This window comes from Fragaria vesca, linkage group LG2, assembly GCF_000184155.1.
Source record: "Fragaria vesca subsp. vesca linkage group LG2, FraVesHawaii_1.0, whole genome shotgun sequence".
Classification (NCBI taxonomy): domain Eukaryota; kingdom Viridiplantae; phylum Streptophyta; class Magnoliopsida; order Rosales; family Rosaceae; genus Fragaria; species Fragaria vesca.
The window spans coordinates 2,153,685-2,171,592 of record NC_020492.1 but is presented as its reverse complement, the minus strand read 5'-3'; the positions used below and the strand labels follow the sequence as shown (position 1 = coordinate 2,171,592).

Here is a 17,908-nt window from a genome sequence, read left to right as displayed (position 1 = left end):
AAAAATAAAAAAGAAACCAACGGATATATGTAAACAGCTGATGACATCAGCATGACATCAGCTAAATAACATCTCAATTCTCAACCATTGATCTGTTGAGTTGGTCAAATTGGGCTGCAATTGTAGAGCCCACGTCAGATTTAGCAGTTGCTATAGAAAGGGCTAATTGTAGCCCAACCTTTGGCATTATAGCCCCTCAAAACCCATTTTTGGTATAGCATAGCCTCCCATTAGAGTTGGTTTTGTTCAATATTTGGGCTATATCAAGCCCTTAGCCCTCCATTGGAGATGGTCTTAGAACTTAAAAGGGGCTTCTACACCTCTTTTAGAGGAAGTGCACCCTCTAAGTCTTCGTTGGAAAAACCTAGTTCATGAGATCTGGATCACCACGTAGCAGTGATTTTGGGCTGCAGTTTCCATCCACGGTTCCACCCTCTGGGTCTTCGTTGGAAAAGCCTGGGTTATGAGATTTGGATCGCCACGTGACAGTGATTTTAGGCTGCAGTTTCCACCCACTGTTTTTGTTTCTGGGTTGCCACGTGACAGTGACTGTTTATTGAGTTTTATAATAGGTATTTTGAGTGTGAAAATGATTTTATATGTTAATAAAATCATAATTAAATAAACAAAATGACATATTGAAATTAAAATATTTATTTCATGACTTAAATTGACAGACCAAACCTAGAAAAAAATAAAATATAATTATTTAAAAATAACACAAAGATAACATAAAAAAAATAGTGGTATGCAGGAATTCTTTTATTTTTAAAATTGGGTGAGTTACTGGTATTGTAATTTATATTATCTTTATTTATATTGTTTATAAGAGTTTATGGGGCAAATTTACGATTATTAGAAAATTTCTTTTTATGTCATTCATCCTAATTAATTAATACTCTAATTTTTGTAGTAGTTATTTTGAAAAAAAATAATTAACTAACAGCTATTAAGTTTAAGCCGTTAGATTGCTATTTGAATTTAAACTAACGGTCAGATCCACTTGTATATCAAAACGTGTTGTTGGGCCAAATATATATATATATATATATATATATATATATATATATGTTGCATGTCATGACAAGTGGTCTTCACGCAACATGAACACGTTCTTCAATTGGTTCGTGGCTCAACGCGCCTTCATTCATGCGTCGATCACCATCCTTTCCAACGCTTCACATGGCTGGCGTCATCAGAGTATGTGGGCTCGGGCTGACCTGGATGGGAAGGCTCGGGTAATAGAAAATGGTGACCTGGGTCATGGGTCTGACCCAAGTTATGACCCAATTCTCAATGGTGGTGGTTTTTTTTCATGGGTGGAAGCATGGTTTTTAAGGCTGGGTCTTCAATCTGATGTGGCCCATGACGTAGGTCTTTAAAACCCCTTGGGGTGGACTTGCTCTTAGGTTTGTTTGTGTACTTTAACTGGGCTTCTGAAGAAGAAACTCATGTGCCGTGAAGGTAAGATTAAAATAATATTTATGACTTTTAAGAGGCAATTAATCACTACTCGTGTAAAAGAAATAAAAATAATAGTGATGTTACCAACTACACCACTGTACGATCAAAGAATCAACCAAAACTACAGGTAAAAGTAAATCTTTATAAACCCTTAATTAACTTCAAGTTTTTTATTCTGAATTCAATTTTGAAAGAACGTACAAATGTATTATCATTCAAAAAGAAAAAAGAAAAAAAAAAGTAGTGCTAAAGGGCATTAATAAGACCTAGATTTATGGCCTTAATTCTATGTGGCATGTCATGTCACATAAACACATTATCAATTTAATAAATCATGTCATTTCATTCTTATGTAAAAATACAATATTAACCCTAACAATTAATAGATGCTACATACTAATACGGCATATTTTGTTACCCTCTTAATATGAATTTGTATATACCAAATTTAATTAATTTATTAATAATGACCAAGTTAATAATCATACTAAATTAGGATTTTATACCATAAATTAATTCGTACATTTAATAAAATTTCTTTCTATCTTTGTGAATCGAAATAGTTCTAGACTCTTAACTTATCAATTTTAATATTTTATTTTTTCAGGTTAAAATAATAATATATATCTATATATAAGCCATATTCTGTATCGAATTTTAAAAATACAAAAAATACAAAAATCTCTATCGAATTTATTTTGGATGATTACGTATAATAAACATTATTTTGGTTCGAATCATTTATTATATATATATATATTGTTTCTTCTTGGTACGGAAATTAGTTTTTTCTTTTGGTAGTAAATTAATTATATGTGTGTGTGTCTATATATATATATATATATATATATATATATATATACGCCCCGTTCCAATGGAGGGACTCCTAGTTTTTGGGTTTTATGTGAAGGACACACTCTCTGCCGTTCGATTTGATTTAATGAGCTGCAACGGCTCAGATCAAGTCAAGTTAATAAACCCAGTTCTAACCCGATCGAGTTAACCTAACTTGTGTGCGACTCTTCCGTTTCCCAATCTCGTCTTCCTCTCTTTGCTTTTGTTTTTTGAGAATTGAGTTAGCCCTTTCTGATACAATTCAAGACCTCAAAGATTGAGACAAAAAACTAAAGAAGAATGATCAGATTCGAGAAGATGAAGCTACTCTCTAACTGCCTTGACAACCCTCTCAGCAAAAGAAAATAAGGTCCTCTCTCTAGCTTATTCACTTTTGTTTCATTAGGCGTCACAATCGCTGTGTTGGGTACTCGATTCAAGGAGAAAGATCATAACTTTGTAATGACTGTGTTGGGTACTCAAATCTCTGTGTTGGGTACTCGATTCAAGGAGAAAGATCATAACTTTGTAATGAATTTGCATTCTTTTGAGTGATGAGGATCTGGGTTTTTATTTTATTTTATTGAATTTTATGGTGATCACGAATTTGGGTGTTTTGCTGATTTTGGGCTTTGATGGTTGTTTCAGGTAAGACATATTCCCGAGTACAATGAACTATGTCATATATGATCCTATCTGGTCAGGCATAGCATTACCATCTGAAGCTTACTAGTGATAAAGGTAAGTACATGAAGCTTAGTTTATGAAAATATGCTACAAGGACAAATTTTAGCCATATTCATGAATTATATGTTTTGTAACCGGTAGGCAAATTATATGAATCATATATAGATTGGTTTAAGTGGAAATATGCCACTACAAGTATTGCGCCTTATACTGAACGTCTAACCATATTGGTTGAATTGTAATCTATAATTTGTAGAAATAGCTGATACATGATTGCTTGGTATATGATCAATTTGCCTACATTATGATTCTAGACCATTTACTATGCTTATCTTTCTCTATTTTAAATCCAGGCATGTTCTTAATCTCAAGGACTTTATGCTTTTTATAGGTTGATCAAGAGCCAAATGGTGCCAATTCAGTTATGCCAATTCAACTTTTAACTGGAGATTTTCTTCTCCCTTTTTTGGTCTGCATGTTGAGGAAATGTGAAGCTTATGTTGTGTGTATAGACAGAAGACATTAAAGGTCCTTATCCATACAATGTAGGCGCAATTTCTCTTCCCACAAGCTCTTGAAAGTTGATTTATTAAGCAATGAGTACTAGAGCTATGTTGGATGCACATTCAAGAAGATGGCGAAGCCAAACCAAAAATACATGACTGTAGCTCGGTGATCAAGCAATGATATGCCTTACCATTGATGTTGTCGCCATCATTTTCACCTCATAGTTGTATCAATACAATTTATCTGTCATTAATGGCTATTGTTGTCTATTATCAATTGTAAAAGAAGGTTCTGAACAAATGTATTTTACTCACTTATGAAAATGCATGATCAATTTTTATTGATAGACTATCAATAAGCTTTTGCAAGTAGCCTAGCTTTAAATCTGTTGTTCAAATCTTTTGCAAAACATTCTGCATAACCAACCTTTCTGGTGCCTCAAGATTGAACACAAACACCCATCCTTATATTCATAATCAGTCTGCAGTTATCAATACACCAACTCATAAGCAAATTACTCTAACATCAGAACAATAGAGTTGGAAATACTAACAACAGACACACATGGCTACTACTAACTCAGAAGCAAATTACTCTATCATTCTATATTAGCTTGAACAACAATGCTAAGAGCCAAAAACCAAATATTATAAATCTTCTCTGCATCACTAAAGTAACATCCAAAGACTAAATGTTAGCATATCTCCTTTGCATCTCCAAAATATGTCTGATCATGCACACAACAAGCAGCTAATCGTCCTGAGAACAAGGTATAAATCAGAAAAAGGAAGGCAATAAATTCTTTGAGAAAAAAAAAGTCAGACTCTTATGTATGGTATACTAAGGAATATTACCTGTGAAGAATAACTATCATCAGTACAATCTCCACTAGAATTTTCATTTGTATCAGCATCAGGAAATCTAAAACAACAAAACAACATATGTTTAATGACATACTAACCAAACATCAACAACAAACTATCTGAAATAAGTTAAATATGTGTCCTTACTTTTTGAGCAACACTGGACAATTGCGTTTGTCATGAGTCTGCCCGTCTTTGCCACATCCATGACAATGTATACCCGTACCATTGCACTTTCCTTTGCTCTTCTCTTTTCCTCTCTTAATTCTTTTTGCCCTTCCTTTTGTCTTAACTTCATCCGGTTCACGAAAAGTACTTTCTTGAGTTGAACTTCTTTTTGAAAGAGGCTCCACACCATCACTGCTGCTATTAGCAAGTAGTGGCTTAATCTTCTCAATCAAAGAATCCATTGTTTCCTGAAACAATTGACTTGCTTCTTCACTCAAGACAACGTTATCAATTACATGTGAATATTGCTAAAGCAGTAGACCACGTTTTTCAAGTAAGGACTTGTTAACAGTGATCTCCATGCCACTCTTGTCCATCACAACCTCAGATTTTGCAGACTTTGTCCATCTCTTCAAAATGTACTGATCTGGCAATTTATGCAGTTGATGTATTCTGTGCAAGTATGCCAAAACATGTCTACATGGAACTCCTGCACTCTCAAACAATTTGCAAGTACACGAAGCAAAATCTTTTGATTTATCATACATGATGACCCGAGCTCTTCCATCTTCATGATCCTCACGCGTTACCTTAAGTATGCACTTATTTTCATCCTCCGATCTGACCTCTTGATTGTAGTTGTAGCTTTCCCACAACTGATCTTGAAATTTATAATAGTACTTCCGTGTATAAATATCAGACATTTGCTTTTCCATCTTAATGGGACACTTAAATCTAGGCTTCTCGTTGACGTCAATATGATCTGCAATCAACTCCTCACGTCGTTTATGTAACATACCCCTATTGAACCGAACCATGAACTCTACCAAAGAATTTTTATCAGAAACATAATCCTTAAAGAATGAGTGTGCACTTTCAGCTCGTTGGCTGCTTGACATACCAGCTGAGAAAACATGGTTCATATAGGCTGGTACCTATCTAAACCGAAGTTCATAAATTGATTGCAGCCAATTATGCCCACTTAATCCACTCTCTGCAAGAACTGATCTCCACTTGAATTCAAACTCCTCTTCATTCTCAGATGAGTATATGCACTTTCTAAAGGCCTCATAGTGATCTCTGTATTTGATTGCATCAAGCTTCTCAGAAAACTTTCTCAAGATATGCCAGCTACAATATCTATGAAATGTGTCTGGGAGGACTTCTGAAATAGCTTTCTCCATGGCCGGATCTTGATCTGTAATAATCATTTTAGGAGCACCACTTGGCATAGCATTTAGAAATTCTTTCAACAACTACACAAGTGAATCTGTAGTCTCATCACTTAAGAATGCAGCTCCAAATACAATTGTCTGACCATGATTATTAATCCCCATCAATGGTGCCAAAAATCAAACTATACCAATTGGTTTGATATGTAGTGTCAAAGATAATGACATCACCATAAAACTTGTATGACTGTCTTGAAATTGCATCAGCCCAAAAACAATGAGTAATCTTATTCTCAGCATCAACCTTTATTATGAAACAAAAGCCTGAATTTTTTTCTTGCTCGAGTAGTAAATAGTCATGCAACATGTCTCCATCTTGCCCTTTTTCCTCTTTACGCTTATCCCTTTCAAGATTGTACAAATCTTGTTGTGTACAACCAATGTACTGAAAACCTCATGCTTGAACTCCAAGAATGTCAAATTGCTTGCATAGGGGTATGTTTACCATGGATAGTTCACTACCAGAAGAAAGGCTTTAGCCGACGAAAATAAAAAAACCAGGCCGACGAATTATTTTTTCGTCGGCTAACATGGACTTTAGCTGATGAAATTTTCCTTCGTCGGCTAATTTAAATTTTCGCCGGCTATGGTCAACTTTAGCCGACGAAATTAAAGAATTTTTTTTGTCGGCTATAGTCTGTGAACTTTAGCCGACGAAAATATAAAAGTTTAGCCGACGAAATTAAAATTTCGTCGGCTAAAGTGCCTTATATTTGCAGATCTTGACAGCAGCTCATCTGGAAAAAAAAAATGGGAGAAAAAGTTTGGGTGTCGTCGAAATTTGTCCATAATTAGTTTGTGGAGCTATATATAGGTACGTATATGTGTATTTATGTTGATTTTGAGTTTTATTTGAGTTGATCGATTTTAAGTGTGATTGAGTTGATCGATTTTGAGTACGTTGGATGTATATATATATATATATATATATATGTTGATCGATTTGATAATATATATGAAGTTGTTGTTAATAAGTAGTAGATATACATATATATATATATATATGTTAATTAATTTATAATGTTGTGTTGATGGTATGAAGTTATTCTTGATGATATATATGAGTTGATGATGATTTTGTGATGATGTTGATATATAATATTGTTATATAATTATTAAGTATATATATATATATATATATGTGTTAATTAATTTGTTATTAATTAGTTGTAGTATGTAGAATACTAAATGAATTGAGATTTTATATATGAAATTTAATTAATTAGAGTTATACATATATATTTTGTTATATTTTCAGGATATGGATAAGAGTTGGATTTCGCTTCCAAAATGGGACAAAAGATATGGTAAAGGAGTTATGAGTTTTCTGGAATAAGCGCTGGCTAATGCTAACGGGAATACAATTTTCTATTGCCTGTGCACGAAATGTCAGTGTCGCAGCGATATGCATCGATTTGCGATTGACAAAGTAGCACCTGAAGAGTAACGGGTTTTGGGAGAAGTACATATGTTGGTTATATCACGGTGAAACATCATCAGGGGGTCCGCATGATCATTGACAATTTTCTGAGACTGGCGGTACATCCAACGATCCAACAACGGTTTTCATCAACCGTTCGCTTTAATAATTTTAAAGCAGGTCGTTCGGTGCGAATTCGTGATGAAGAGCCAAGGCTTATTGATGTTGATCCAAATCAAGAAACAGACGAAGACTCTGGCGATGAGGAAAGACATAGATTATCAGAAATTAATTCTGACACTGAAGAAGATTCATCGGAGGATTCCGATTACGAGTCTTAGTTTTAATTTAGAGGACGTAATCCATTAATTTGTAATAAAAAAGAATGTATTACCTTTATAGTTTACATATGTTGAATTCATATTTCTGTTATTTTATATGAATTTTGCTGATATATGAACAGAAAGTTAGTATGGTTTACATTGAACCTTCTGTCTTTTTAATGTATTTTTTATACTTTATCCGACGAAATATACCATAATTCGTCGGCTAACCGCATCTTAGCCGACGAATTATAGTATATTTCGTCGGCTAAAACCATCTTAAATAAGTCATAATTCGTCGGCTAAGATGCAGTTAGCCGACAAATACCCTAATATTTCGTCGGCTAAACCCTAAACCCTAAACCTTAGCCGACGAATACCCTAATATACGACTTGTTACGTCTCATCGATTTGAAACTATTTTCAGTTGAAGGTCCGGCCAAAAGATGTAATTTAGACGGTCCAATGACCTTTTTCGTGCGTCTAAGGGTTTGACTTACGAGATTGATCGTCCGGATCGAGCCCTTAACCTTGTCGGATCAAGTTGAATTTTTTCCCATACATGTATTTTATCATGATGGTCAAATCTGACGGTCGGATTTTCGTTTCTCAAGTTTGATCATCAAAATCACAACATGCCTACTAATGTTGTATAACTTGTTTACCAAGTGTTAAATAAATGTTCCGTTTCAAAAACAAACTATACGTAGAACCTTCAAACGCAAAAAAGTCATGAAATAAGATATGACCAAAATAGTGAAATACGTCTACGGTTGAAAAATCACAGTATTCCGGTAAAGTCTCGGTGTCAATAGATGCAGTCAATGCAATTTTTCATTCTTTCTCCCTATGGGTAGCTCTATCTTCGGTGATTATTTTTCGTAAAATTTGTATACCACTTGTTGCGTCTCATCGATTTAAAAATATTTTCAATTGAAGGTCCGGCCAAAATACGTAATTTAGACAGTCCAATGACCTTTTCTATGCGTTTAGGGGTTTGACTTACGGGATTGACCATCCGGATCGAGCCCTTAACCTTGCCGGATCAAGTTGAATTTTTTCCCACACACGTATTTTTTCATGATGGTCAGATCTGACGGTCGGATTTTCGTTTCTCAAGTTTGATCATCACAATCACAATGTGCTGAATGTATAAAAAGTACTACAGCCGACGACATTATTGAAAATTCGTCGGCTATAGTTGATAAAATAAAAGAAAACAAATAAATTGAAAATATTAAATAAAAAGTAATATAGCCGACAAATTTCATTACTTTAGCCGACGAGATTCACAGGTTTAGCCGACGAATTTCAAAGGTTAGCCGACAAATTTCAAATGTTAGCCGACGAATTTCAAAGGTTAGCCGACGAAGTAAAAATTTCGTCGGCTAAAGGTATAGGGTATATAATTAAACCCAACGCTCGACAGCCTCCACAATGCTCTAAAAAACCCTAAACCGCCTCCTCGAGCCCTCACCGCGCTCCACAGCCTCCACCGCCTCCTCGAGCTGTCCTCGAGCCATCTCCATTCTGCTCCAGCCCCGATCCCTCCTCCTCTTCACCGTCCTCACTATCTTCCTCATCTTTGTCTGGCGTCTGCAGTCTGCTCGCCCGCCTCGCCGTGACGCCGTCGCTCGTCTTCCGAAGTCTGCTCGCCCGCCTCGCCGTCGCCTGCTCGGCTGCAGAGTGCAGACCACTGAGAACTGATCAAAGGTTCGTCCTTTATGATATTTTGCTTCATCTTGATTGTGTGGTTTGATCGTTTTTTCAATTGAATTTGGACTCTTTTATGTTTGGGGAGTTTTGCTTATCTGTTGTGATTGGTCAAGTTTTTTGCTTGCTATGTTTGCTGTATTGACTAACTAGTGATTATATATCTTTCTAGTCGAATGCTAACTTAATCGTTAAGATGAGTCAGGTACCGAACTGGAAGTTCTAGAAGTAAAAATGAGGATGTGCTGATTCAAGCAATTAGGACATTACATGATGCAGATTTATTGGCTATGAATTACATGCAGATTTTTTGGGTTAGGAATTTGTCAAAGTTTGAATTTGAGAAGTGAAATTTTCTAACTTTGAAGTTGTCTGCTACTTCTTCTTGCAAAGACTGACTTGTGTAATGCAATATTATTTTCACCGCGCTCCACAGCTTTGCAGTTGTCTGATGAGTTTCCAATTTGCTCCTATATACAACACGGGGAACAAATGAGTAATAGATAGTAGATGAATTAACGAGCAACATTGAATGGGTTTTAAAGATATGATAAATGGGCTCTAATGTTGATAGAAGAACTGACAATAGTGAAAAATGAGTATAGGAGAAATGGAGAATGACTGTGTCATAGTGTGAAGAGTAGAAGCTGCCTACTTAGTTTTTTTTTTTTTTTTTTAATTTCTTGGTATGGGTAATGGCTGCACAAGTAAATATACCTCTACTTGAGGGTTTTTCTTCTCCAAAAAACTGTCTAGGCTGGAGCTTATACAGCCCACTGAGTGTATCCGTCCATACCTCAGCTTTGATTCAAATTAATATTTTAAACATGATGAGCAATAATTTTAGATCGACTAAGGGTTCGAAGGGCCAAAGGTCCGAATCGTCTGAGGGAACCTCTAGCAACCCTTAAAAGTTGTTTTGGGGCCCCATGACAGCCAGACGTGCTACCATTCTGGAGACGGCACAGAGACAGCCGAGCGTTTCCCATTCCTTGAGGCAGCCGGAGGTGCCCCCTTCATCGAGGTAGCGGGGCGTCCCTCATTTCTCGAGGCAGCTGTGGCCTCAGACCCAGACGGAGGTGTCTGCACCTCGTATACCTGAGATACACCGGGCGCCCACTCCGGGTCCTACTGCTTCGGATGGTGGGTCATCTGGGGTACAGATGCCGCCGCCCCATCTGTTCCTTCCGCGGATGATACCGGCCTAACCTGCAGTCAATGGCTCAGGGACGCCGATTTATCCACTGTCCCCGCCAGTGGCTCCATCAGCGGCGTACCGGTTCGTGCCTTTTGATACGCCTCTTATTTCCGCAAGGGTATCATCATCGGCGACAGAGACGGAATCCGTCGCGTCCACCGCATCGCCCTCAGGTAATGAAAGATGAATGATTTGTTTTCTTATAATTAATAATAAAGGGTCTCTGATTTTAATAATCAATTTGGTTTATCATGTGATAGGCACCGTCAGAGCGAAGCCAACAAAGAAGAAGAGAGGCCCTGTCACATGGAAGGCTCTCGAGAAGACCGTCAATACCTCAGGGAGGATCGTCATCGATACTGATGGGGATGGCCACATAGTATCGGGCGGGAAGTTGAGAACGTGCTCCGGCCGCGTGGGAGCGCTCATTAGGGATAGAGTCCCTATGTTGTGGTCAGACTGGGGCGAGGTCTCGCAGGAGGTTAAGGACATGGTCCACAACGCGATGTCAGTGAGTTTACAAAATGTCTCAATAATGTATTACATTGTTGATTTCTCGAAAAACTAAACTAATAAACGGTTAAATGCAAGTGTGGTTTGATATTCCTGAGCACCTGAAGAATAGCTGGACGGACGTTGTGCATGGGGGAAGGTATGTCGGGAAGTTAATGAAAAAACAAAATTGTATGTGATATTAATAATATTTCTAATATTTTTGTTGTATCTGTAGGTACAAGGAGTGGAAGAACGAGTTGCAGACCCAGTGGACTACGCACGGGAACGCACGTTCTGGTACCCCTGTTGAGTTCCAGTACAGGGAGTACGAGTGGCGTTGCCTCCTGACATCAGAATTCAACAACCCTCATAAACAAGTATTTAAAAAAATTAATTAGTTAATTTGTCATTAGTAAGTCCGTTTTTAAATATTTTACTAATATTTTATTTTTTTCTTTGAAGGTCGTTTCCCGGGCGAACGCTTAGAACCGGCAACGCAACACAAGGAACCATCATGCCGTTCGCTGTCTTCATGGATGAGGCGGCCAGGGAACATCCAGAAGTCAACCGGTACGTCTATACATACAAGAAGGCATATCCTGACGCCCAGGAGGATATTGTATTAAGTCATCTTACGTTTTTAAATTTTTAATTTTACTTATATATATGTCAAAATGTTAATTAATCATTTTTTTGCTATCCAATTAGGCAAAGGTGAGGGAGGCTAGTGACGAGGTGATGAGTGCTATAGTGAGGGAGGCATGGCCGGACACGCAGGAGGAAGAGATGTCCGAAGCCATGTCTCTGATCGACGCTTCGGATCCGAGGGTTGGGACGAGGATCATGGGCACAACCTTCCCACCGCGAGGAAACAACTTTTATTGCCGGGGTTTAGGAAAGAATGGCGAGGGGGTCCTGAAGACCACTCCAAGATTTCAACGAAAGGCAACCTCGACTAGCAACAGGACGACTCAGCTAGAGTCGGAAGTTGAGAGACTACGGGAACAGCAAGCTGCTCAGGCTGCCGCTCATGCCGCCCAGATCGCCGCTCAGACAGCCTATACTGCCGCGATATATGCCACCCAGTAGGCCTAGCAGCAGCAGATGTTCCAGTACTTGCAGGAGTTTACAGCTGCCCAGCTTTAGGGACTTCCGGCTTCACCCATGCCTACGCCTATACCGCTACCTCAGCCGCCGCAACCTCCTCCGCAGCAGCCCCCAGAATCGGATATTGATTTAGACGATCTAGATTTTGTGTAGTTGATCAATTATATAGTTTTATGTGTTTGTTGTTGGTTATATGGAATTGTTTTGGTGTATTTTGCAGCTTTCTTGGAATGGTAATTTAGAAATTTTGGGTTTTTTTTTACTTGAATGGACTTATAGCCGACGAAACATGTAAGATATTCGTCGGCTATAGTATTTTTAATTTTTTTTATAAGGTTTAGCCAATGAATTATGGCATGTTTCGTCGGCTAAACCCTTCTAAATTAAGCCGACGAAACAGACTATATTTCGTTGGCTATAGTTATTTTTAAAATTTTTTTTATTACATACTTTAGCCGACGAATATCTTAAATGTTTTGTCGGCTAAAGTCTCAGACTATGGTCGACGAAACATTTAAGATATTCGTCGGCTTAATTCTGGGACAATAGCCGACGACGTCTTCTAGCTAGTTTCATCGGCTAAAGTTATTGCCGACGACTCTTTCCTGACGAAACCATAGCCGACGAAGGCTCGTCGGCTAATATCTTCGTCGGCTAAAGTGCTTGTCCTGGTAGTGGTTGTTCTCATAATGATCGCTGAGCTTTAGTAAGCCCACGATTAGACTTTACTAAGTGGAGTCTTCTTGGACTTGTCATAGGATGAGTGTGGCCTTCATCAAATATTGTAACTACAAATCCACCAGAGTTTACTCTCACAACTATCATTCTTGCTTTACAGTCCTCCCTTAGTACACCCCGGATCCTTTTCTCGTCACCAACCAATTCACTCGGACCGTATCCTTGTCTATTGCAATAAAACTCTCTCCTTATAAACTTAGTAGTTTTTTTGCTCCTCCTACTAGAACCAAGTCGTACAATAAACCCAGCTGCAGATACATATTTTTTATAAAAATCATGTGCCTCTTCCCATGTTATAAATTGCTGACCTTTGAAGGGCTTAAGCTCATTTCTTACTTGAGGATAGAAAGCTTAAGTAGAGATATTTTCTTGTGACGGATGGACTACTTGAATAGGATCAATTTCTAGTTCCTCAGCGACAAGCATCTCATTAATCTCTAATTCCATAGGTACTGATGACATCTCAGTAGTTTCAATTTCCATGGGGTCTATTAACGACATGTCAGCTGCAGTTTCTTGAACATCAACAATAATACAAAAGTTAGAGCTTGAAAATCAAAGACAATGAAAATCATAAAAAGGAATCAGAAAGCAATGACAAACTCACAGACTTACCAAACACACAAAATTTAGAACACTCACAACAACAACAATATCTATAAAGCAACCGAATCGTATTAATTGGTTTTTTGTACATGCCGATCAGTAATGATCAAATTTAGTGAAGCTAAGAGTTGTGTTGTGATGACACTAAGGGTAACAAAACTGAATTGTTATCTTGAATGTTTGCTTTATTCTATTGTCATGGAAGGATATAATCAAATTTTTTTTTCCAGTTTAGTCAAGTTGAAGACCATTCTTCACCCATGCTTATTTGAACAATCAAAAACATCATAAACCTAGAGCTCATATAAAAGAAACTGGAAAGAAATTGATTGAGAGCAGAAGATTGTCATACCTTTCTGACTTGGAAATAAAAGAGAACCATAGATGATTATCGATCTTTCTCTCTTTTGACCGGTTTCTTGATCTTTCTCTCTGTGAGTGGCCTCTCGAGCTTCTCTTACTTTCATTTCGCAGTCTTTTCATTGTGAGGGCCAAAGAAGGAAGAGATCGATGAGTTTGAGAATTGGGAAATGAAAGAGTCGCGCACAGGTTAGGTTAACTCGGGTTAGAACGGGGTTTATTAACTTGACTTGATCTGAGCCGTTGCAGCTCATTAAAATAGATCGGACGGCAGAGTGTGTCCCTCATATAAACCCAAAAAAATGGGATCCTTGGAATATATATATATATATATATATTTCATAAGAATTCGTCGTTTTTGAACAAGTATATTCTCATAAATATATGTATTCACACTATATTTTAATGTTTAATCTAAGCTGATAGTGATGAAAATAAAAAGAGAAAGAAAAAAGAAAGAAAAAAAAATCAGTTTTTTCTCCTAATAAAAAGACAAAATAATCTAAAGCTATTGGATTTATAAAGATAAGATTGTTTTTTTTATTAAGAACGACATGACATAATCTTTTTAATTGATGATGTGTCTAGATGATATAGCATGCCACCTAAGATTAAAGTCTTAAATCTTAGGCCTTATTAAGGCCAATAATCATTTTACCAAAAAAAAAAAAACAAATGTCTTAATGCATGTAATACTTAAGAAGGTGATCAATGCATGCTGTAGGAAAGCAAAGAAAGACGGATTAGGATCTTCTAAAGTTAGTTATCTGCAGTTTCTGTAAATTTCATAAAATCTAATCCATTATTAGAATCTAATGGTTGGAATTATGCCACAGCATCTAGCATAACAATTTGGCTAACGGAACGTCAGTTCTATAATTCTTCTAAAAATAAAAAAAAACCTCAGTACGCAGTCCTACGATTATCTCTCTTTCTATTGATCTCTTCCTACACGTAACATTAGCAGTTGCATACAGATTGAAATCGAGGAAATCAAAATTCTGGAATTTGGACTGCATTGACAATATGAAATACAAAAAGAACATAAAAAAACTATGAATTATTAGAAGGGAACCGCAAGAAATGAATTTGAGAGATCAATCGAGAAGATCGGTTCTTGTTCATCACAGATTTAGCATTAGATCTTTTTCTGCGAAATGTTGCTTATAATTGATGGAAAAGTGAAATCATAGCATTCAGATTAATAATGTATGCCTACACAATTGGGAGGTACCCTTAATCGATCATGAAACATAATTATATTGGAAGTTTAGAACGCTAAAGAATATGGGATCACAGAATAACTTTTATTCTCATCCATCAATTATGCAGAAATTGTTCATGGTAAAGTGATCAGGACCCAAACCAATGCAATTTGGGGTTAACACCACCACATCAAACATGCTTAAACAGACTTGGTCTACCCTTGGTCAGATCCTAGGAATAATAGACCAAGAAAATCATCGCTTAACCGGAGAGGGTAAACTCAGAGATGAATCAAAGAGAGAATGAGAGATGGCTGGTAACGGTAGAAGTTGCCGTCATTTGTGAAGGAAAATCTAAAATTTATGTTAGTTGATGTGGCATATTGCTTAAACCATTGGATCCTATTAATGATCGAGAATTTATGAAATTTACTTAACTTTAGAGAGTGTAACTTTAGAGGAGCCGGATCCAAGAAAGACTAGCACCGACAGCTTCATCGAGCAGCATCATGGATATTACCAGCAGCCTGCAGCTGACGCATCTTGGCTTTCGCAATAATGGGATTGCAAAGAGTTTCAAGCTTTTTCCTTTCATCATCGTATTTACTGCATTCAGCAAGTTGGTTCTCACTAAGCCACTGCAAAGCCCTTTTAACCGCGTCAACAATTGTCTTCTTGTTTGCTCCCTGAACGGCGAGATCACTAACGCTATCCCTCAACTCATATGCATACAACTTGAATAATTCTTTAGCCTCTTCTTTCTTTTCATTTTCTTGGTCCTCTTTCTTGTATTTCTCTGCATCCTTTACCATCTTCTCTATTTCCCAGTTGTGTAATCTGTTCTTGTAATCATTTATTGTTATCTTGTTCTTATTCCTTCCGGATAATAACTTTTCTTCTGAAGAGACAACCAATATTCCATTTGCATCTATCTCAAAACATATATTGATCATAGGTACCCTTTGGACTTGGAGGTAGGTCGTTGAGTTCCATTCCACCCAAAAGTTTGTTATCTCGAGCCATTACTCTTTCACCCTCAACAACATATATATACACACCAAATTGGTTTTGCACGCTGGTTGTGAAAGCTTTTTCTTTCTTGAAGGGAATAGTAGTGTTTCTTGGGATCATTACAGTTGTTTTTCCTGTATGGCGCCACAAACCAAGGGAAAGCGGAGTTACATCCAGTAGGAGTAAATCCTGAACAGCCTGAACACCACCACTCAATACTATAGCTTGAACGGCAGCCTCATATGCAACTGCCTCATCTGGATTGATGCTTTTATAAAGCTCCTTACCGTTAAAGAATCCCTGCAATAGCTGTTGTATCTTGGGAATCCTAGTAGATCCACCAACAAGAACAACATCATAAATGTTGTTAATGTCTATATTAGCAGCCCTTATACACTTGTCCACATGCTCCATACATTTTTTAAAGAGATCAGTATTAAGCTCCTCAAATTTTGCTTTTGTTATTTTGGAATAAAAGTCCTCGCCCCCAAACAAAGAATCAATTTCTATAGTGGTTTCAACAGTTGAAGAGTTCTCTTTGCTCTCTCACAAGAACATCGATCTCAATCTCCTCAATGCTTTAGAGTTTTTGTTGATGTCCATCTGGTGTTTCTTCTCAAACTCTTTTATAAAATGGTCCATCATTCTATTGTCAAAATCTTCACCTCCAAGATGAGTATCTCCATCAGTAGCTCTCACTTCAAATATCTCATCTTCAATTTTCAGAATGGAAACATCAAAGGTACCACCACCAAGATCGAATATGAGAACATTCTTTATACCAGTGCTACTGGATTTTTTGTCAATAAAGACCATATGCAATTGCTGCAGCTGTTGGCTCATTAATAATACGCATAACATTCATACTGGCAATCAAACCAGCGTCCTTTGTAGCCTGTCGTTGAGAGTCATTGAAATATGCTGGGACAGTTACAACTACATTCTTTACTACCAAACCAAGATATGCCATCTGCAATATCACCCATCTTAGAGAGAACCATTGATGATATCTCCTCCGGAGCTAAGTGCTTCGTTTCATTCTTATAATTAACAACAATCATCGGTTTGTTATTATTGCCGGAAATCACCCTGAAAGGCAATAACTTCATGTCACTTCTAAGTTCTAACACACGGGTCATTGAATCTTCTACCGATCAAATGCTTAGCATCTACAGCAATGCAAATAAAATCATAAGAGTAATGGTAAGTGAACCACCTTTTTAGGAACCACCTAAAGCTCACCTTATGTGCCATAGCCACTTCATCAACACCTAATTTTTCCTTTTATATTTTTATATTTCTGTAATTAAAACATTTATATTTCTTTTTTCACTTTTATGGTTTTATCTTTTAACCCTAACTTTTTCCATCTTCTCTCTGATCTGATGTGCCGTCTTCATCTCCATAAGACGTCCAACTTCTATTCTCTCCTCCTCGCTCTCTCACCAATTGCAACAAGGGGACAAATATCATTTGCTCAATTTGGCTTTTGGTGTTGATTTTTTCCATAGGAATGATCTGAGATAATATTGGTCTTAATGTATGAAAGTAGAAAGCTTTATGGTTTGAGACTTTGAGTTAAACGTATTAGAACTTTATACCTTCAATAAGTGTAGTAGAAATTTGTGGTATAGATTAATTACATCTTGACTACTTGATTATTTTAAGTATAAGCTGGGTAAATAATCTGCTGGGTATTTGCTTGAGTTACGAACAAAGTTTGTATATCAATACCAGATTTACATGATTGTTCATGGAACCGATCACATATTATGACTATGGATTTGGATTAGGGTAAGAACCTAATATGCATCCTGTTATACTCTTATTGATAAGAATTGGTCAATTGAAGGATGGTAAGAAGCTAGTTGAGAGAGAGAGAGAGAGAGAGAGAGAGAGAGAGAGAGAGAGAGAGAGAGAGAGAGAGAGAGAGAGAGAGAGAGAGAGTAGAGAGAGAGAGAGAGTAGAGTAGAGTAG

General features: G+C 37.0%; 1 protein-coding gene and 1 pseudogene across 1 annotated transcript; both read right to left on the bottom strand.

Annotated features, from left to right (window-relative positions):
• Positions 1-4,831: 4,831 nt before the first annotated feature.
• LOC101311939 (protein FAR1-RELATED SEQUENCE 5-like) lies at positions 4,832-5,707 on the bottom strand. The gene is made up of 2 exons (XM_004292016.1): positions 5,506-5,707; positions 4,832-5,346 (listed from the first exon to the last, which is right to left on the bottom strand). Exons 1-2 carry the CDS (start codon positions 5,705-5,707, stop codon positions 4,832-4,834), a joined length of 717 nt encoding a protein of 238 aa, XP_004292064.1.
• A 9,707-nt stretch (positions 5,708-15,414) lies between these two features.
• LOC101311649 lies at positions 15,415-17,092 on the bottom strand (annotated as a pseudogene).
• Positions 17,093-17,908: the final 816 nt, after the last annotated feature.